Source organism: Leucoraja erinacea, chromosome 16, assembly GCF_028641065.1.
Source record: "Leucoraja erinacea ecotype New England chromosome 16, Leri_hhj_1, whole genome shotgun sequence".
NCBI lineage: Eukaryota > Metazoa > Chordata > Chondrichthyes > Rajiformes > Rajidae > Leucoraja > Leucoraja erinaceus.
The window spans coordinates 44,949,094-44,972,163 of record NC_073392.1 but is presented as its reverse complement, the minus strand read 5'-3'; the positions used below and the strand labels follow the sequence as shown (position 1 = coordinate 44,972,163).

Below are 23,070 nucleotides of genomic sequence, written 5' to 3'. Positions count from 1 at the left end.
CAGGTCTATAATTGCTAGGTTTACTCTTAGAACCCTTTTCAAACAATGGAACAACATGCGCAGTACGCCAATCCTCCAGCACTATTCCCGTTTCTAATGCCATTTGAAATATTTCTGTCATAGCCCCTGCTATTTCTACACTAACTTACCTCAATGTCCTTGGGAATATCCTGTCAGGACCTGGAGACTTATCCACTTTTATATTTCTCAAAAGTGTCAGTACTTCTTTTTCTTTGAATCTCGTAGTTTCCATAGCTACTCTACTTGTTTCCCTTACCTTACATAATTCAACATCCTTCTCCTTGGTAAATACCGAAGAAAAGAAATTGTTCAATATCTCTCCCATCTCTTTTGGCTCTGCAGATAGCTGTCCACTCTGTCTTTCTAATGGACCAATGTTATCCCTCATTATCCTTTTGCTATTAATATAGCTGTAGAAACCCTTTGGATTTACTTTCACCTTACTTGCCAAAGCAACCTCATATCTTCATTTAGCTTTTCTAATTACTTTCTTAAGATTTTTTTTACATTCTTTATACTCCTCAAGCACCTCATTTACTCCATGCTCTTTTTCCGAACCAAGTGTCCAATTTCTCTTGAAAACCATGTCTCTTTCCAATTTTTACTATTTCCTTTCAACCGAACAGAATTTAGGACCGAGATGAGGAAAATCTTTTACACCCATAGAGTTGTGAATCTGCGGAATTCTCTGCCACAGAAGGCAGTGGATGCTAATTCACTGGATATGTTCAAGCGAGAGTTAGATACAGCTCTAACATCTAATGGAATCAAGGGATATGGGGTGAAAGCAGGAATGGGGTACTGATTTTGGATGATCAGCCATGATCATATTGAATGGCGGTGCTGGTTCGAAGGGCCCAATGCCCTACTTTAGTACCTATTTTCTATGGTTCTATGTTTCTAATACATAGAATGAAAGGCAAGATACAGTGCAGAATATTGTTCTCAGCATTATAGCGTATCAGTTCCATAGACAAAGTCCAATGACTGCAATGGGGTAGGGAAAATCGAACAGTACACTAGCTTATGAAAGAGCGTTCAGAGGCCTGATAACAGAGCGGAAAAAATGTGACAAAAGCAGATAACTTTCTATATCAGATCATAACGAGCAGCTTTTAATTTCATTGTACATGTATAGTGACAATAAATGGCATATCAGATCATAAGATTTTGAAAGATAAACGTGATATTTCTTTATGTTATAGGAACAGATATTAATAGTCCCATGCTGGCAGCAGTGCAACTTCTGGACAAAGCTCATAGAGACAAGCAACTGCCTGAAAGGAGTGTCTCCATGATTATTCTGTTAACTGACGGTGATCCAAACAGCGGTTAGTAAAACCAATGCATTCTCTCATATGAATATCTATCGAAATGCCAAACTAGAAACCAAACGAGTGTAAGTCGACGCCTGGATCTTATAGAGGTGTATAAAATCATGAGAGAAATGAATCACTTGCCCAGAGTGGGGGAATCGGGGACCAGAGGATGTAGGTTCAAGATGAAGGGGAAAAGATTCATTAGGAATCTGAGGGGTAACCTTTACACACAAAGGGTGGTGGGTGTATGGAACATTCTGCCAGAGAAGGTAGTTGAGGCTAGGACTATTTAAGAAACAATTAGACAGGTACATGGAAAAGACGCGTTTGGAGGGATAAGGACTAAGCGCAGGCTGGTGGAACTAGTGTAGTTGGGACATGTTGGCTCTTGTGGGTAAGTTGGGCCGAAAGGCCTGTTTCCACACTGTGTCACTCTATGACTCTATATGTCCGAGCTTGTGTACTTTTTGCTGATGAAATATTCTTTGAACATTTCCTAAGCAGTTCCAGAGAATAAAAGAGAAACATTGAAATAAAATGTTCACACTGTTGGACGATGGAAGATGCATGGGGTTGTGACCATGAGCTGCAGACCCCAGGCATCCCAGGCCATTGCTATTTGTTAAGACATTTCTCTTCAGCAGGCTGCAACTGCTGGGGCCTTGGAGTCCTGCCTCTGGGGAACAAGATCTATTCCTTCTTCCGTGCCTCTTCAGCATCCTGCTTGCAAAGCAGAGCATTGCAACATCCGGAGGTGTGGTGTCCACTCGAGAATGCTCTGGGACCTCGGGCTGAGGCTCCGGTACCTATTCTATCTAGCAATGCCCTGCTATCCTCCCCAACAGGGTTGTTTTGCTTGACGTGCTTTTTGCTGCATGCAAGAAATACATTGAATATACACTGCAATATTTTCTTGCATTAGCCATGATCATACTGAACTGAAGGGCAGGCTTGAGGATCTGAGTGGCCTTCTCCTTCCCCTAACGGTCTTGTGTTCTCATGATGACCACTCATTTTGACATCACATTGCTGTTGGATTCTATGTTTGAGGGGTCATGGCAACCCTCCACTCCAGATGCAGTACATCACGTAAATTTGCTCATCCACATCCCTGCCAATATCCATACTCCATATCTATATTACTAAAACTCTGTTCTTGACCGGTTTTGGCGAACTGTGCTGCGATTTCCGAGAGAATGCCGCCACCTACGGCCGTCATTTTTGGCCACCTTGCTCAGAGCCACCCCCCCCCCCCCCCCCCCCCCCCCCACCCCCACCCGCTGCATATGTGCAGAGGAATTTTCCCATCAATTAAAAATGACAGAGATATTAATGTTTTTACAAAATTTCCCATTCTCTCTGCTGCCCCGGCTGGCGTCAGGGGGGAGGGCTAAAGCTAAAGCTTGCAAAAAGTGTCTATTGGTTCTAAAGCTTGCAAAAAGTGTCTATTGGTTCTAAAGCTTGCAAAAAATGTCTATTGGTTCTAAAGCTTGCAAAAAAATGTCTATTGGTTCTAAAGCTTGCAAAAAAATGTCCATTGGTTCTAAAGCTTGCAAAAAAAGTCTATTGGTTCTAAAGCTTGCAAAAAAATGTCTATTGGTTCTAAAGCTTGCAAAAAGTGTCTATTGGTTCTAAAGCTTGCAAAAAATGTCTATTGGTTCTAAAGCTTGCAAAAATGTCTATTGGTTCTAAAGCTTGCAAAAAATGACTATTGGTTCTAAAGCTTGCCAAACAATGTCTATTGGTTCTAAAGCTTGCAAAAAATGTCTATTGGTTCAAAAGCTTGCAAAAAATATCTATAGGTTCTAAAGCTTGCAAAAAAATGTCTATTGGTTCTAAAGCTTGTGAAAAATTGTCTATTGGTTCTAAAATGGTTCATACTAGCGCTCCAGAAAGTCCCTCCCCCACCCCTCTCTCCCCCCTGGTTGGCTTGCCTTGGGTGTGTCTTGAAATTGAAATGCACTACTTACTGCAAATGGTGGCATGTAGTTGAAAGGCACTACTTACTGCAAATGGTGGCTTGGTTGCTTTGGCTTGAAGTTGAAAGGCACTACTTAGTGCAAATGGTGGCTTGAGTGTGGCTTGAAGTTGAAAGACACCACTTACTGCAAATGGTGGCATGAAGTTGAAAGGCACTACGTACTGCAAATGGTGGCTTGGTTGCTTTGGCTTGAAGTTGAAAGGCACCTCTTACTGCTAATGGTGCCTTGGGAGCTTTCACTTGAAGTTGAAAGGCACTACTTACTGCAAATGATGGCTTGGGTGTGGCTTGAAGTTGAAAGGCACTACTTACTGCAAATGGGGGCGTGGGTGCATTGGCTTGAAGTTGAAAGGCATTACTTACTGCAAATGATGGCTTGGGTGTGGCTTGAAGTTGAAAGACACCACTTACTGCAAATGGTGGCATGAAGTTGAAAGGCACTACTTACTGCAAACGGTGGCTTGGGAGCTATGAAGTTGAAAGGTACTACTTACTGCAAATTGTGGCTTGGGTGCTTTGGCTTGAAGTTAAAAGGCACTACTGTAAATGCACTTACTTCCTGTTTGCACTGTATATTGATTTTAGATAAAACGCTACCACTTACGGCTGTGATTTTTGGCCATCTTACTCAGTCCCCCTCCGCTGAGCAGATGCAGAGAATTCTTCCCATCAATGAAAAATAAAAGTGTTATTAGTTTTGTTTTAAATGTTGAGAGTCTCTCTCCTTTCAATCAGTCCATGAAAGCCACACCTTTTCCAGTGGGGGGGGGGGGGTTATAAAACCCGGAAATGTGGGTGCAGCTCAGTCTATGATAGATGGAGGTGGGAGAGGTCACGACTCGCTGTCTTTAGTGGCTTTGCACCCTACTTCAAATGGTATGAAACTGCACTTGAAGTTGGTGGCCTTGCACCCTGCTAGAAGTGGTAAGAAACTGCACTTGAATTTGGTGGCCTTATACCCTACTTGAAATAGAATTTCAAGGATTAGCCGTGAGTCAACTACCAGCCCACCAGCCATGAGTGAGTGAGTTGCCAGCACAACAGGCTTGATTGACTGAGACGCCAGCCCAAGAATTCATTTGGCGCACGATTTGCATACTAGCCCTCTGGAAACCAGTCCCTTCAGCCCATAACACCAATACTAGCGCTCCAGAAAGCCCCCCAACCAACTGGCCACCAATATTAGAATTGGTGGAGAGGTGGAATATTGCGTTGGATGACCAGCCCTCCTGTGTGATGCTGGGACCCAACGGGTTCCACTTAGTCTAGTATATATATATATTTATATGGTTATATATTCATATATAAATATACATTGATTTAAGAGAGAGTTAGATAGAGCTCTAGGGCCTAGTGGAGTCAAGGGATATGGGGAGAAGGCAGGCACGGGTTATTGATAGGGGCCGATCAGCCATGATCACAATGAATGATGGTGCTGGCTCGAAGGGCCAAATGACCTCCTCCTGCACCTTATTACTATGTTTCTATACTGTTTTGTTTTCTCGTTTATAACATTGTTTACAGAGTACTATGTTTACATATTCTGTTGTGCTGCTGCAAGTAAGGATTTCATTGTTCTAACTGGGACGTGAGAGAATAACACACTCTTGACTCTTGACTTACGCCGCCAATGTGTGGGATAGAACTAATGTACGGGTGATCGGTGGTCGGCGTGGACTCAGTGGGCCGAAGGGCCTGTTTCCACGCTGTATCTTTAAATTAAACTAAAAACACTAAAACCAGAGGAAATCTAAAGCAGGGTCTCTACCCGAAACATCACCAAATTTCTTCTATCCAGAGATGCTGGCTGTTCCATGGAGTTACCCTGCACAATTAAAGCATGGAATAGTCTTCATCCTACCATAGTTCCCCAACCAGACGCAACTAAATTTAAGGTAGCTCTTATTTCCCAAGAACCCTTTTTTGCTTAAGTCCAAGTCAAGAGTCAAGAGAGTTTTATTGTCATGTGTCCCAGATCGGACAATGAAATTCTTGCTTGCTGCAGCCTAACAGAATATGTAAATATGACTAGACTAAGTGGGACCCGTTGGGTCCCAGCATCACACGGGAGGGGGAGGGTTTCTGTTGCACTAGTATGGGTGTTGCGGGCTGAAGGTACTGGTTTCCAGAGGGCTAGTATAGACATTGTGCGGCAAATGGATTCTTGGGGTGGCAGCCAACTGTTGCAACGATTTTAAAAGCCAAGCCAAGGCAAACAATTTGGCTTTTTTGCAGCCACCTGACAACCACAATTCATTTTGTGAACACAAACTTTTTTAGAAGGAGAGGCAAACAATTGGGCAGCAGCCACCTTACAAGGCGGAGGGGGGCTCTGAGCGAGGTGGCCAAAAATGACGGCCGTAGGTGGCGGCGTTCTCTCAGAAATCACACCACAGCGAGCCAAAGGCGGTCAAGGTCAGACTTTTGGTAATATAGCTACAGAACAGGAGATAAAAGTTCAGTGTGTCTATATACCATAGACCATATATGTACACAATAAATAAACAGATAAAGTGCAATAGGCTCTGCGTCCAGAGAGACTATTGATATATCTTCTTTTTCCGTTTTATGTGAGTACGTTATATTAAACAAGCGTCTCAAATTATTAAATGATTGTCTTTTAGGTATAAACCCCTGGATTTATCAATTTATTAATATATTTACTCAATCTTCTTGCTAAAGTTTTTTGCTACGATTTTCTGATCTGTATTTAAAAGTGATATGGCTCTGTATGAATCCGGTTCTTCTAGATCTTTTTTTTTTTTGGTACAAGCGTAATAGTTGATTCAGCTAATGTTTCTGGTAGTTTACTTCAGCTCCAGGGAGTGATTCTGCGTTGGTTTTCAGCGGTCGTGGCGAGGCGGTGACCTGACAGCAATGCAAAGGGAGGGAGAAAGTGGCCGACCAGTTGCCGTGGCAGTGCGCATGTGCAGAGCGGCACATGCGCACAACCATGGCCGTTGATGTGCTGGCCGTGGTTGTGTGCATGTGCAGGAGGAGGGTGTGCAGGTCGCGGCAGTGCGCATGTGTAAGGCAAATGAGGAGCGAGCGGAGAGCGGAGACCCGGACATGGATATGGATGGTGGGCAGAGAAGGAGAGTGACAGAGAGAGAGAGATAGAGAGGGGGGCCCGCTGAGAGTTGAACGTTGCTTGCCGAGCCGGGCAAAATGGCATGGCATTTAGGTTGTCCGGCCACACTTTAGGTCGCCATTGGCACCTGGGCAACCGCTAATGTCGAGCACTGGTACGTTAGCAGCAAGTCTTAGGTACCTGCACCCCATATTTGATCTGGTGGTTGCGAGCTTGCAAAAGAGTGCATAAATCAAAAAGCGCATGAATCAAACATATGCCAGCTGAATGAGTGTAAATCACATCATACAACAATAGTTTCAACAACAGTTGAAAAGTAGAGGCCAAGCACAGGCAGACTTTACTCAGAACTGCTGTAGATTTGGGAGCAACAGCAGCAGGAGATTAGCAAGAGATACGACTGATTGGCTCTAGCCCAAGTGGGAGGAGAGAAGTGAGTCAGAGGGGTGAAAACAGTTGAAAACTGAGGAATTTGGTTTGTAAATTGGTAAATCAGGCAATTTATCAGTCAATTTAAGCAAGACGGCTCTGAGTGAGCGGCAGTGAGGGAGTACCCTTGTGAGGGAAGTGCCCTGTGAGAAAAGTGTGAGTCTTTGGCTCGAGAGTCTTTGGCGAGGAGGCTGAGGAGAGGAGAGGAGACCACGCAATACGCTTGAGAGGTAGAGACGAAAGAAGGAGATGTCAGGCAAGCTGATTCAGTGCGATACTTGCAGTATGTGGGAGGTCAAGGACACCGCTGGTGCCTCTGGCTGCTACAAATGCGAGAAGTGCATCCAGGTAGAGCTCCTGAAGGGCCGTGTTGGGGAACTGGAGAAGCAAGTGGATGACCTCCGGTTCGTCCGAGAAACGGAGTCGTTCCTCGACAAGTCCTACAGTACGATTGTTACACCTAAGGTACTGGAAGAGAGAAGGTGGGAGACAGTGAGAAAGGGAGGGAAGCATGGAATGCCAACGTCCCCGGGTGATGTACCTCTTGTGAACAGGTTCACCCACTTAGAAGCTGTTGGGACAGAAGACGTGTTTACACTGAGCGGCGGACTGGCATGCGATGCGAATAGGGCTGTTGAGCCAAAACCAAAAAGGCCTAAGGCAGGCAACGCCATTGTAGTGGGAGACTCCATTGTGAGAGGTACGGACAGGGGTTTCTGCGGCAACAGACGGGATGCGAGGATGGTGTGCTGCCTTCCTGGTGCCAGGATCCAGGATGTCACAGACAGAGTGCAGAAAATCCTCAAGGGCGAAGGTGAACATCCGGAAGTGGTAGTGCATGTCGGCACAAACGATGTCGGGAAGAAGAGGATGAATATTCTGCAGCGTGACTTTAGAGAGCTCGGAAAAATGCTGAAAAGCAGGACCTCCAGGGTTGTTATCTCCGGTTTGCTTCCAGTTCCTCGTGCTGGCGAGAGCAGGAACAGGGAGATACGGGACCTGAACGTGTGGCTGAGGAACTGGTACACGGGGCAGGGATTTAGATTCTTAGATCACTGGGATCTGTTTTGGGGTAAGGGGGAACTGTACAAAAGGGAAGGATTGCATCTTAACAGGTGTGGGACCAGCATTCTGGCAGGCAGGTTTGCCACTGCTACACGGGTGGTTTCAAACTGAATAAGGGGGGTGGGGTGTCGAATGGGATAGTGGAGGATGGAGTTAAAGGGAAAGGGTTTCTTAAGTGTGTGAGCGTAGAGACAGAGGGGTGTAAAATGAGGGTAGAAGCAATAGGTAGCAAGGTGAAAAGTAAAAGTGGCAGGCAGACAATACCAGGGCAAAAATCAAAAAGGGTCACTTTTTAACATAATTGTATAAGGGGTAAGAGTGTTGTAAAAACAAGCCTGAAGGCTTTGTGTCTCAATGCAAGGAGCATTCGTAATAAGGTGGATGAGTTGAATGTGTAGATAGCTATAAATGACTATGATATAGTTGGGATCACGGAGACATGGCTCCAGGGTGACCAAGGCTGGGAGCTGAACATCCAGGGATATTCAATATTCAGGAGGGATAGAGAGAAAGGAAAAGGAGGTGGGGTAGCGTTGCTGATTAGAGAGGAGATTAACGCAATGGAAAGGAAGGACATTCGTTTGGAGGATGTGGAATCGGTATGGGTAGAACTGCAAAACACTAAGGGGCAGAAAACGCTGGTGGGTGTTGTGTACAGGCCACCTAACAGTAGTAGTGAAGTTGGAGATGGTACCAAACAGGAAATTAGAAATGCATGCGACAAAGGCAAAACAGTTATAATGGGTGACTTCAATCTACATATAGATTGGGTGAATCAAATTGGCAGGGGTGCTGAGGAAGAGGATTTCTTGGAATGTATGTTGGATAGTTATCTAAATCAACATGTAGAGGAACCAACGAGAGAGCAGGCTATTTTAGACTGGGTATTGAGTAATGAGGAAGGGTTAGTTAGCAGTCTTGTTGTACGTGCCCCCTTGGGCAAGACTGACCATAATATGGTTGAGTTCTTCATTAGGATGGAGAGTGACATTGTAATTCAGAAACAATGGTTCTGAACTTAAAGAAAGGTAACTTTGAGAGTATGAGACGTGAATTGGCCAAGATTGACTGGCAATTCATTCTAAAAGGGTTGACGGTGGATATGCAATGGAAGACATTTAAAGACTGCATGGATGAACTACAAAAACTGTTCATCCCAGTTTGGCAAAATAATTAATCAGGGAAGGTAGTAAATCCGTGGATAACAAGGGAAATCAGGGATAAGATCAAAGCGAAGGATGATGCGTACAAATTAGCCAGAAAAAGCAGCATACCGGAGAACTGGGAGAAATTCAGAGACCAGCAGAGGAGGACAAAGGGCTTAATTAGGAAAGGAAAAGTAGATTATGAAAGAAAACTGGCAGGGAACATAAAAACTGATTGCAAAAGTTTTTATAGATATGTGAAAAGAAAGAGATTAGTTAAAACAAATGTAGGTCCCTTGCAGTCAGAAACAGGTGAGTTGTTCATGGGGAACAAGGATATGGCGGACCAATTGAATAACTACTTTGGTTCCGTCTTCACTAAGGAAGACATAAATAATCTGCCGGAAATAGCAGGGGACCGCGGGTCAAAGGAGTTGGAGGAATTGAGTGAAATCCAGGTTAGCCGGGAAGTGGTGTTGGGTAAATTGAATGGATTAAAGGCCGATAAATCCCCAGGGCAAGATAGGCTGCATCCCAGAACACTTAAGGAAGTAGCTCCAGAAATAGTGGATGCATTAGTAATAATCTTTCAAAACTCTTTAGATTCTGGAGTAGTTCCTGAGGATTGGCGGGTAGCAAATGTAACCTCACTTTTTAAGAAGGGAGGGAGAGAGAAAACGGGGAATTACAGACCAGTTAGTCTAACATCGGTAGTGGGGAAACTGCTAGAGTCAGTTATTAAAGATGGGATAGCAGCACATTTGGAAAGTGGTGAAATCATTGGACAAAGTCAGCATGGATTTACGAAAGGTAAATCATGTCTGACGAATCTTATAGAATTTTTCGAGGATGTATCTAGTAGCGTGGATAGGGGAGAACCAATGGATGTGGTGTATCTGGACTTCCAGAAGGCTTTCGACAAGGTCCCACATAAGAGATTAGTATACAAACTTAAAGCACACGGCATTGGGGGTTCAGTATTGATGTGGATAGAGAACTGGCTGGCAAACAGGAAGCAAAGAGTAGGAGTAAACATGTCCTTTTCACAATGGCAGGTTGTGACTAGTGGGGTACCGCAAGGCTCAGTGCTGGGACCCCAGCTATTTACAATATATACTAATGATCTGGATGAGGGAATTGAAGGCAATATCTCCAAGTTTGTGGATGTCACTAAGCTGGGGGGCAGTGTTAGCTGTGAGGAGGATGCTAGGAGACTGCAAGGGAACTTGGATAGGCTGGGTGAGTGGGCAAATGTTTGGCAGATGCAGTATAATGTGGATAAATGTGAGGTTATCCATTTTGGTGGCAAAAACAGGAAAACAGACTATTATCTAAATGGTGGCCGATTAGGAAAAGGGGAGATGCAGCGAGACCTGGGTGTCATGGTACACCAGTCATTGAAAGTAGGCATGCAGGTGCAGCAGGCAGTGAAGAAAGCGAATGGTATGTTAGCTTTCATAGCAAAAGGATTTGAGTATAGGAGCAGGGAGGTTCTACTGCAGTTGTACAGGGTCTTGGTGAGACCACACCTGGAGTATTGCGTACAGTTTTGGTCTCCAAATCTGAGGAAGGACATTATTGCCATAGAGGGAGTGCAGAGAAGGTTCACCAGACTGATTCCTGGGATGTCAGGACTGTCTTATGAAGAAAGACTGGATACACTTGGTTTATACTCTCTAGAATTTAGGAGATTGAGAGGGGATCTTATAGAAACTTACAAAATTCTTAAGGGGTTGGACAGGCTAGATGCAGGAAGATTGCTCCCGATGTTGGGAAAGTCCAGGACAAGGGGTCACAGCTTAAGGATAAGGGGGAAATCCTTTAAAACCGAGATGAGAAGAACTTTTTTCGCACAGAGAGTGGTGAATCTCTGGAACTCTCTGCCACAGAGGGTAGTCGAGGCCAGTTCATTGGCTATATTTAAGAGGGAGTTAGATGTGGCCCTTGTGGCTAAGGGGATCAGGGGGTATGGAGAGAAGGCAGGTACGGGATACTGAGTTGGATGATCAGCCATGATCATATTGAATGGCGGTGCAGGCTCGAAGGGCCGAATGGCCTACTCCTGCACCTAATTTCTATGTTTCTATGTTTCTAGATCAAGTTTTCCCTTGTTTTCTTTTTCTTTCTTTCTGTTCTGCAAAACTGAACTTGCAAGATAACTTTGAAAGCTGGGGTATAATTTTGCCAGCATAAGTTTGAGTGAGTTATTCCAAAAATAGGAGCGTGTAAAGGAAACTTCAGTAGTAATTGCAAGCCAGTTATTCTAAAAATCAAGCATGCATAAAACGTGATGTGCCTGTACATAGACACTGCTGTAAATGTTGAACTTGTACATATATGGTTGCTTGATTAAACAACATACCAGGAGCACCATGGTAAACATCCAAGGCATTGCCTGTTTAACAGAGCCAGGTTTAGGTTTATTATTGTCATGTGTACCGAGGTACAGTGAAAAGCTTTGTTCTGCATGCTATCCAAACAAATCAGATAATACTGCACATAAATACAATCGTCATTTTGTGTGTGCAATAGATGAAACTAAGGGGAAGGTGTAGAGTGCAGAATATTAAAATGCAGAAGTATTTCTTGCCCACCAAAATAAATTATTTGTGTTGGTTTTTATTGCAGGAGAGTCAAACCCATCAAAAATTCAGGAAAATGTTAAAAATGCTGTACGGGAAAAGTACAATGTGTACGCCCTTGGGTTTGGTTACGACGTGAAATTCAGCTTTCTGGAGAAAATGGCACTGGAGAATAACGGTATTGCACGGCGGATTTATGAGGATTCGGATGCCCCCTTACAGCTGCAGGTGAAATTAATGTTAGACTTTTAACATATCGATAATATGGATAATAGATCCCGTCTTGCAGATCAGAATCTCCTCATAACTGCCTCACTGCTGGCAAACATTTCCATACAAGTATTGCAGGTCCACACATTGAAGTACTTAGTTTTGCAAGTGGGGTTTGACCCTTGACTGCGCATAAATGGAAATCTTCACAGTGACACAGCTGGTAGAGATGCTGCCTCACATCATTGGAGACCCGGGTTCGATTCTGACCTCCAGTGGTGTTAGTGTGGAGTTTGCACGTCTTCCCTGTGACCGCGTGGGCCTCCTCCGGGTGCTCCGGTTTCCTCCCACCTCACAAGGACGTGTGGCTTTGCGGGTTAATTGGTCCTGCACAATTCCATCTATTGTATGGGGAATGGATGAGAAAGTGGGATGACATAGAACTGGTGTGGGCGGGTGATCGATGATTGGTGTGGATTCGCTGGGCTAAAGAGGCTAATTCCATGCTCTTCCCCCCTCTCTCTTTTTAATAGACATCTCTTTTCCACAGGGATTTTATGATGAAGTGGCAAATCCCTTGCTTTTGGATATTGAAATTCTGTACCCTGAGAATGCCGTTTCAGATTTAACTCAAGCCAGTTTTAGACAATATTACGATGGGTCAGAAATCGTTGTGGCGGGCAGGATTTCAGACAATTCTTTACAAATATTTACAGCAGAGGTCAATGCTCAAACAGTAAGTATTAACTGTAATGGCATCGAGCAATCAGTCTGTTGTGAAAAGGAGAACATGTGTGAACAGATATCCTTGGAGGGATGAAGTTCCAATGTGGCATCAGTGTGATTGTAGACCGATCACTGCATTAGGGTTAGGGTTAGTTTGACTGCATTACCTGCAGTTTGACTGAATTACCACTTAGTTTAAACACATTTATACATGACCAGTGATGCTCCAAATCCTGAAAAATAAATATCCATAGTATCCATCTCGATTGTATTGATGTTAAAGATACAAAATCAATAAACAAAACAGAATCTATGATGATCACCTATCTCCTTCATGCCTCTTTTTAAAAATTATAGTCATAGAGCATGGAAATAGGCCCTTCAGCCCAATTCATCCATGCAAACCCAGGTGACCACCTTAGCTGGACTCATTTGCCCATGTTTCACTCATATCTCTCTAAATCTTTACTAACGAAGAAGCACCTGTCCAAATGTATTTTAAATATTGTTATATTACCTGACACAAGACACTTCCTCAGGCAGCTCTACCATGTATGAAACACCTTTTTAACCATATAACCATATAACAATTACAGCACAGAAACAGGCCATCTCGGCCCTACAAGTCCGTGCCAAACAACTTTTTTTCCCTTAGTCCCACCTGCCTGCACTCATACCATAACCCTCCATTCCCTTCTCATCCATATGCCTATCCAATTTATTTTTAAATGATACCAACGAACCTGCCTCCACCACTTCCACTGGAAGCTCATTCCATACCGCTACCACTCTCTGAGTAAAGAAGTTCCCCCTCATATTACCCCTAAACTTCTGTCCCTTAATTCTGAAGTCATGTCCTCTTGTTTGAATCTTCCCTATTCTCAAAGGGAAAAGCTGATCCACATCAACTCTGTCTATCCCTCTCATCATTTTAAAGACCTCTATCAAGTCCCCCCTTAACCTTCTGCGCTCCAGAGAATAAAGACCTAACTTATTCAACCTTTCTCTGTAACTTAGTTGTTGAAACCCAGGCAATATTCTAGTAAATCTCCTCTGTACTCTCTCTATTTTGTTGACATCCTTCCTATAATTGGACGACCAAAATTGTACACCATACTCCAGATTTGGTCTCACCAATGCCTTGTACAATTTTAACATTACATCCTAGCTTCTATACTCAATGCTCTGATTTATAAAGGCCAGCATACCAAAAGCTTTCTTTACCACCCTATCTATATGAGATTCCACCTTCAAGGAACTATGCACGGTTATTCCCAGATCGCTCTGTTCAACTGCATTCTTCAATTCCCTACCATTTACCATGTACGTCCTATTTTGATTTGTCCTGCCAAGGTGTAGCACCTCAAATTTATCAGCATTAAACTCCATCTGCCATCTTTCAGCCCATTCTTCCAAATGGCCTAAATCACTCTGTAGACTTTGGAAATCCTCTTCATTATCCACAATCTTGGCATCATCTGCATACTTACTAATCCAATTTACCATACCTTCATCCAGATCATTGATGTACCTTCCAATGAGGAACCTTGTCAAAGGCCTTACTAAAGTCCATATAGACAACATCCACTGCTTTACCCTCGTCAATTTCTCTAGTAACCTCTTCAAAAAATTCATGAAGATTAATCAAACATGACCTTCCAGGCACAAATCCATGTTGACTGTTCCTAATCAGACCCAGTTTATCCAGATGCTTATATATATATTATCTCTAAGTATCTTATCCATTAATTTGCCAACCACTGAAGTCAAACTAACAGGTCTTTAATTGCTAGGTTTAGTCTTAGAACCCTTTTTAAACAATGGAACAACATGTGCAGTACGCCAATCCTCGGGGACTATTCCCTTTTCTAATGACATTTGAAATATTTCTGTCATAGCCCCAGCTATTTCTACACTAACTTCCCTCAATGTCCTAGGGAATATCCTGTCAGGACCTGGAGACTTATCCACTTTTATATTTTTCAAAAGTGTCAGTACTTCTTTTACTTTGAAACTCATAGTATCCACAGCTACTCTACTAGTTTCCCTTACATCACATAATTCAATATCCTTCTCCTTTTTTGAATACCGAAGAAAATAAATTGTTCAATATCTCCCCCATCTCTTTTGGCTCTGCAGATAGCTGTCCACTCTATCTCTCCAATGGACCAATTTTATCCCTCGTTATCCTTTTGCTGTTAATATAGCTGTAGAAACCCTTTGGATTTACTTTCACCTTACTTGCCAAAGCAACCTCATATCTTCTTTTAGCTTTTCTAATTTCTTTCTTAAGATTCTTTTTACATTCCTTATACTCCTAAAGCACCTCATTTACTTCATGCTGCCTATAATTATTGTAGATCTCCCTCTTTTTCCGAACAAGATGTCCAATTTCCCTTGAAAACCAGGGCTCTTTCCAATTTTTACTGTTTCCTTTCAACTGAACAGGAACATAAAGATTCTGTACTCTTAAAATTTCCCCTTTAAATGTCCTCCATTTCTCTTCTACATCCTTCCCATAAATCAAAATGTCCCACTTCACTCCTTTTAAATCATTTCGCATCTCATCAAAGTTAGCCTTTTTTCCAATCAAAAATCTCAACCCTAGGCCCAGTTCTGACCCTCTCCATAATTATATTGAAACTAATGGTATTGTGATCACTGGACCCAAAGTGCTCCCCAACGCATACCTCCGCCACCTGTCCCATCTCATTTCGTAACAGGAGGTCCAGCACTGCCCCTCCTCTAGTAGGTACCTCTATGTATTGCTGCAAAAAACTATCCTGCACACATTATACAAACTCCAAACCATCCAGCCCAGTTACAGAATGTGTTTCACAGTCTATGTGTGGAAAGTTGAAATCTCCCACAATTACTACCTTGTGCTTACTACTAATATCTGCTATCTTCTTACATATTTGCTCTTCCAATTCTCGATCCCCATTTGGCGGTCTATAATACACCCCTATAAGTGTTGCTACACCTTTCCCACTTCTCAGTTCCACCCAAATAGCCTCCCTAGATGAGCCCGCCAATCTATCCTTGAGACTCTTGAAAGGCGCCCATAAATAAAATGTATTATTATTATTATTATTATCCTGCCAAAGCACTGCTCTAATATCTTCCCTGACTAGCAATGCAACACCTCCACCTCTAGCCCCTCCAATTCTATCATACCTGAAGCAACGAAATCCTGGAATATTTAGTTTCCAATTATATTATAATAGAAAAAAATCACTTGTGGCTAAAGTGCACATTGTCTAATAAAGGCCTTTTTTTATACATTTTGGTTTCAATATGTAGAAATTACAACGTTGTTTAGACATAATTGTCCCCCATTTCAGGGAACCATAATATTTGGGACACAGCAATGTCATGTAAATGAAAGTAGTCATGTTTAGTATTTTGTTGCATATCCTTTGCATGCAATGACTGCTTGAAGTCTGCAATTGTTGGACATCACCAATTGCTGGGTGTCTTCTCTGATGAAGCTCTACCAGGCCTGTATTGCAGCCATCTTTAGCCTCTGCTTGTTTTAGGGGCTAGTACCCTTCAGTATATAAAAGGCATGTTCAATTGCGTTCAGATCGGGTGATTGACTTGATAAGAATTGACCATTTTTTAGCTTTGAAAAACTCCTTTGGTGCTTTAGCAGTATGTTTGGGATCTTTGTTGTGCTGTAGAATGAACTGCCAGCCAATGAGTTTTGAGGCATTTGTTTGAACTTGAGCAGATAGGATGTGTCTATACACATCAGAATTCATTATGCTACTACCATCAGAAATTGTATCATTAATGAAGTGAGTTCATTAAGTGAGTTAGTACCTTCAGCAGCCATACATGCCCAGGCCATAACACCCCCACCATTGTGTTTCACAGACGTGGTGATATGCTTTGGATTTTGGGCAGCACCTTCTCTCCTCCATACTTTGTTCTTGCCATCACTCTGATACAAGTTAATCTTCGTCTCATCTGTCCACAAGACCTTTTGTCCAGAAGTGTAGTTGCTCTTTTCAGAACTTCTTGGCAAACTGTAACCTGGCCATCCTATTTTTGCGGCTAACCAATATATCTTGCATCTTGTAGTGTAGCCCCTGTATTTCTGTTCATGAAGTCTTCTATGGACAGTGGTCATTGACAAATCAACACCTGACTCCTGATGTGTTTCTGATCTCTCGGACACGTGTTTGGGGATTTTTCTTTATTATAGAGAGAATTCTTCTGTCATCAGCTGTGGGGGTCTTCCTTGCCCTGCCAGTCCCTTTGTGATTAGTAAGCTCACCAGTGCTCACTTTCTTCTTAATGATGTTCCAAACAGTTCATTTTGGGAAGCCTAAGGTTTGGCTGATATCTTGAATAATGTTATTCTTGTTTCTCAGTCTCATAATGGCTTCTTTGACTTTGACAACTTTGGTCCACGTGTTGATAAACAGCAATAAAGTTTCCAAAGGTGATGGAAAGACTGGAGGAAAGGCTAGGTGCTGAGAGCTCTCTTATACCTGCATTAAGGAGGCATTTAAACACACCTGAGCAATTACAAACACCTGTGGCGCCATGTGTCCCAAACATTATGGTGCCCTGAAATGGGGGGACTATGTATAAAATAGCTGTAATTTTTACATGGTGCAACTAAAATGTATGAAAATACCCTTTAATAAAATCTGACAATGTGCACTTTAACCACATGTGATTTTTTAAATTACAAATCTCAAATTGTGGCGTACAGAGGCAAATAAATACATGATGTGTCTTTGTCCCAAACATTATGGAGGGCACTGTAGATGTGACCGAACATTATTCCTTTGTTGTTCAGATAACTTACACCTGACTGGAACATAATGTCAAAAAAATGTTTGCAGGATACTTAAAAATTGCTTCAATCATTTTTGTAATGGTTACAGGTATTTTGTAAGTAAGCATACAACCAATTTGAACTCATTGAGATCCCAACCAAAATGGTCAAGAGCAGTTGAATTGTTAGGCACAAAAAGCTGGAGTAACTCAGCGGGTCTGGTAGAAATGTGTGGAGAAAAGGAACAGGTGACGTTTTGGGTCGGAACCCTTCTTTAGACTAAGAGTCGGGGGAGAGGGAACCAAAAGATATGAAAAGATACAATGAATGAAAGATATGCAAAAAGACAGATCAGAGCCAGCAACGATGATCATGAAAGGTGGAGCCCACAAAGGTCCATTGTTGGCTGTGGGGAAGGTGATAACGAGTGATACAAACAGTGAATCTCAGCAGGATGAGTGAAACTAGTACATTGCTCCTCAACGGTTGAACTGCTGTTAGTTTTGATTAAAGAGTAAGTGTTACAAGCCTCATAATTGTAGAATATATGAACAAAACACCCACTGTTGGCATTATACAGTATATTCTATCAGTTATTATTTATTGCAATTAAAATTATTTTGCTTAGCAAATAATTATGTTTGTGCTTTCACAGAGTGAGTAATTATAAAATAGCAGCATCTGCTGCATCTGCTATCGAGTGTTTTGGTGTGCATTTTGAATAAAGAACAAAGTGTAATTCATTCCCTGATATTTACCAGATTTTGCTTCTCCTAATTCTTCAACAGGCCAATGAAAATCTGACTTTATCAGCTGACGTGAATATACCAGAGGCTGAGAATATTATTCAACAGCAACAATACATTTTTGGTGACTTTACTGAGCGACTGTGGGCTTATTTGACCATACAGCAACTCTTAGACCAGCGGTAAAGTAATCTGAGATAATGCAATATCAAAACACCATCCAAAAACAATTGACTACCCAATGCACAATAGTAATTAAAAGTCAATATTTTGGTTGTTTTATCTTCATAAGCTGTTATCATTATTTTCCAATGTCTCCTAATTATTTTCACATAATATTGATTCCCTGAAGGCGAACAACACATGAATAGTTTACATAATTGGATGACTAGTTATTTATTTGGACACACAATTATTAATTTCTTGTGGTGACAATATGTCACCAAGTTAATTTTTATCATTCAAAGACACAAAATGCTGTAGCTCAGGGGTCAGGCAGCATCCTAGAGAATATGGATTTTTGATTGTAATTAACATTCAGTCTGAAGAAGGGTCCTGACCCGATGTCCGCTAGGGATGCTGCCTGACCTGCTGAGTTACTCTAGCACTTTGTGTCTTTTTATGTAAACCAGCATCTGCAGTTCCTTGTTTCTATATTCTAATTTCTATCAATCATTGTGTTCAGGGTTTCTGCAAGAGCAGATGACAAGAAAAACCTCACAGATGAAATCCTGTCACTTTCGCTGAAATACAACTTTGTTACATCACTGACGTCAATGGTTGTTACAAAACCTGAGGATACCAAGGATGAAACCTTTGTGGCTGACAAGCCATCTGATGATGGTAATCTTTGTATAAATCACCCTTCATTAGGCCCTGATTTTGCAATTGGTTTTTATCTTAACTGTCTGGGTAGTATGCCTACGTTTAACTTTAAAAGCAAGATTTTTGATTACAATGAACATTTGCTTTATCAATTAAATAAAAATTAAACACATTTGTGATCTAAAAATGGAAGTAATTCTTCTGAAGCTAGATTTATGACCTCTTAAAATAATAAAAAAATTGAATTTTACCACTAAATAACTTCTTAAAGAAACCAAAACAGTCCAGAATATCTGTGACTACAACAAAATGTATTAATTTTATTAAAATGTCGTTCATTTTAGAGTCATAGAGACATACAGCCTAGAAACATGCACTTTGGCCAAACTTGCCCACACCGACCAATGTGTCCCTTCTACACTTGGCCCATCAGCCTGCGTTTGGCCCATATCCCTCTAAACATCCTATCTCTTCACCTGTCTAAATGTTTCTTAAACGTTGCAATAGTGCCTGCCTCAACTACCTCCTCTGGCAGCCCATACACCCTTTTGTGGAAACGTTACCCCTCAGACACCTATTAAATCTTTCCTCCTTCACCACATCTTCTCTTAAGTTGTTTCTACCTGTTATTACTTAACTAAAATGACTCCTCCATTTCTAAAAAAAGCATGCACCCATTTCTTTCCCCAGAATGGGCCCTGAATCCAAACATGGCCTCAGCTTGTTCAAACCAAAACCTGGCATCTTTAACAAAGCACCATCTCTCTCAGTACAGCACTGACACAGCACGCAAACACATGTACTCAAGCTAAACAGGCATGCACAATCCTCTGCCAGCAGCAATTGTTCTGTCTGTGTTATTTCTAAATATATTGATGAGATTCTTTGCACAAGGCAATTTAACAATATTTTATTATCATTAGGGATTTCCATCTTTGTCAAACTGTATCCAATATTGCTTCTGAATAGGGAAGAATGACACTGGTAAGGAGTTACACATCACGATAGAGTATCAGCATAGTTCATGAGTAATATCTCTGGAGAAACTGGAGGGGGGGAGGGCAGTGGGAGAGAGACAGAGAGTATTTGAGTCCCTCGCCCCAACCATTCTAGTTTAAAGGGGAGACTTTAAACTAGAATGGTTGGGGCGAGGGACTCAAATAGCGAAAGCTAGTAGACAGAATAGGAGGCAGGAAGCAGAAAAGGGAAGCACTCGGACACAAGAGGAGAAAGAAAAAAAAGGAAATAAACAGAGAATAAGAGACGGGGGGTTTCTTAAATGTGCATATTTTAATGCTAGGAGCATTGTAAGAAAGGTGGATGAGCTTAGAGTCTGGATAGACACCTGGAAGTGTGATGTTGTGGCGATCAGTGAAACATGGTTGCAGGAGGGCTGTGATTGGCAACTAAATATTCCAGGATTTTGTTGCTTCAGGTGTGATTGAATTGGAGGGGCAAGAGGTGGAGGTGTTGCATTGCTAGTCAGGAAAGATATTACAGCAGTGCTTTGGCAGGATAGATTGGAGGGCTCATCTAGGGAGGCTATTTGGGTGGAACTGAGAAGTGGGAAAGGTGTAGCAACACTTATAGGGGTGTATTATAGACCGCCAAATGGGGAACGAGAATTGGAAGAGCAAATATGTAAGGAGATAGCAGATATTAGTAGTAAGCACAAGGTAGTGATTGTGGGAGATTTCAACTTTCCAAACATAGACTGGGAAACACATTCTGTAAATCGGCTGGATGGTTTGGTGTTTGTAAAATGTGTGCAGAAGAGTTTTTTGCAGCAATACATAGAGGTACCTACTAGAGGAGGGGCAGTGCTGGACCTCCTGTTAGGAAATGACACAGGACAAGTGGCGGAGGTATGCGTTGGGGAGCACTTCGGGTCCAGTGATCACAATACCATTAGTTTCAATATAATTATGGAGAGGGGCAGAACTGGACCTAGGGTTGAGATTTTTGATTGGAGAAAGGCTAACTTTGAGGAGATGCGAGATGATTTAAAAGGAGTGAACTGGGACATTTTGTTTTATGGGAAAGATGTAGAAGAGAAATGGAGGACATTTAAAGGGGAAATTTTAAGAGTACAGAATCTTTATGTTCCTGTTCGGTTGAAAGGAAACAGTAAAAATTGGAAAGAGCCCTGGTTTTCAAGGGAAATTGGACATCTTGTTCGGAAAAAGAGGGAGATCTACAATAATTATAGGCAGCATGAAGTAAATGAGGTGCTTGAGGAGTATAAGGAATGTAAAAAGAATCTTAAGAAATAAATTAGAAAAGCTAATAGAAGATATGAGGTTGCTTTGGCAAGTAAGGTGAAAGTAAATCCTAAGGGTTTCTACAGCTATATTAATAGCAAAAGGATAACGAGGGATAAAATTGGTCCATTGGAGAGACAGAGTGGACAGCTATCTGCAGAGCCAAAAGAGATGGGGGAGATATTGAACAATTTTTTTTCTTTGGTATTCACCAAGGAGAAAGATATTGAATTATGTGAGGTAAGGGAAACTAGTAGAGTAGCTATGGATACTATGAGGTTCAAAGAAAAGAAGTACTGACACTTTTGAAAAATATAAAAGTGGATAAGTCTCCAGGTCCTGACAGGATATTCCCTAGGACATTGAGGGAAGTTAGTGTAGAAATAGCCGGGGCTATGACAGAAATATTTCAAATGTCATTAGAAACGGGAATAGTCCCCGAGGATTGGCATACAGCGCATGTTGTTCCATTATTTAAAAAGGGTTCTAAGGGTAAACCTAGCAGTTATAGACCTGTCAGTTTGACTTCAGTGGTGGGCAAATTAATGGAAAAGATACTTAGAGATGATATAAAGCATCTGGATAAACAGGGTCTGATTAGGAACAGTCAACATGGATTTGTGCCTGGAAGGTCATGTTTGACTAATCTTCTTGAATTATTTGAAGAAGTTACTAGGCAAATTGACGAGGGTAAAGCAGTGGATGTTGTCTATATGGACTTTAGTAAGGCCTTTGACAAGGTTCCTCATGGAAGGTTAGTTAAGAAGGTTCAACTGTTGGGTATAAATGCAGGAATAGCAAGATGGATTCAACAGTGTCTGAATGGGAGAAGCCAGAGGGTAATGGTGGATGGCTGTTTGTCGGGTTGGAGGCAGGTGACTAGTAGGGTGCCTCAGGGATCTGTGTTGGGTCCTTTGTTGTTTGTCATGTACATCAATGATCTGGATGAAGGGGTGGTAAATTGGATTAGTAAGTATGCAGATGATACCAAGATAGGGGGTGTTGTGGGTAATGAAGAGGTTTTACAAAGTCTACAGAGAGATTTAGGCCAATTGGGAAAATGGGCTGAAAGATGGCAGATGGAGTTTAATGCTTATAAATGTGAGGTGCTACACCTTGGCAGGACAAATCAAAATAGGGCGTACATGGTAAATGGTAGGGAATTGAAGAATACAGTTGAACAGAGGGATCTGGGAATAACCGTGTATAGTTCCTTGAAGGTGGAATCTCATATAGATAGGGTGGTAAAGAAAGCTTTTGGTATGCTAGCCTTTATAAATCAGAGCATTGAGTATAGAAGCTGGGATGTAATGTTAAAATTGTACAAGGCATTGGTGAGACCAAATCTGGAGTATGGTGTACAGTTTTGGTCGCCCAATTATAGGAAGGATGTCAACAAAATAGAGAGCGTACAGAGGAGATTTACTAGAATGTTGCCTGGGTTTCAACAACTAAGTTACAGAGATAGGTTGAATAAGTTAGGTCTTTATTCTCTGGAGCGCAGAAAGTTAAGGGGGGACTTGATAGAGGTCTTTAAAATGATGAGAGACAGAGTTGATGTGGACAAGCTTTTCCCTTTGAGAATAGGGAAGATTCAAACAAGAGGACATGACTTCAAAATTAAGGGACAGAAGTTTAGGGGTAACATGAGGGGGAACTTCTTTACTCAGAGAGTGGTAGCGGTGTGGAATGAGCTTCCAGTGGAAGTGGTGGAGGCAGGTTCGTTGGTATCATTTAAAAATAAATTGGATAGGCATATGGATGAGAAGGGAATGGAGGGTTATGGTATGAGTGCAGGCAGGTGGGACTAAGGGAAACAAAGTTGTTCGTCACGGACTTGTAGGGCCGAGATGACCTGTTTCCGTGCTGTAATTGTT

At 42.0% G+C, this 23,070-nt stretch overlaps 1 protein-coding gene across 1 annotated transcript in view; it reads left to right on the top strand.

The window, feature by feature from the left end:
- Positions 1 to 23,070, top strand: part of itih3a.1 (inter-alpha-trypsin inhibitor heavy chain 3a, tandem duplicate 1) — a 60,016-nt gene that overhangs the window by 20,160 nt on the left and 16,786 nt on the right. Inside the window, exons 11-15 of the mRNA XM_055648305.1 lie at positions 1,227 to 1,352; positions 11,680 to 11,861; positions 12,394 to 12,579; positions 18,150 to 18,289; positions 18,793 to 18,950. Of these exons, the coding sequence (XP_055504280.1) occupies positions 1,227 to 1,352; positions 11,680 to 11,861; positions 12,394 to 12,579; positions 18,150 to 18,289; positions 18,793 to 18,950 (792 nt within the window). The remainder of the gene's footprint in view (positions 1 to 1,226; positions 1,353 to 11,679; positions 11,862 to 12,393; positions 12,580 to 18,149; positions 18,290 to 18,792; positions 18,951 to 23,070) is intronic.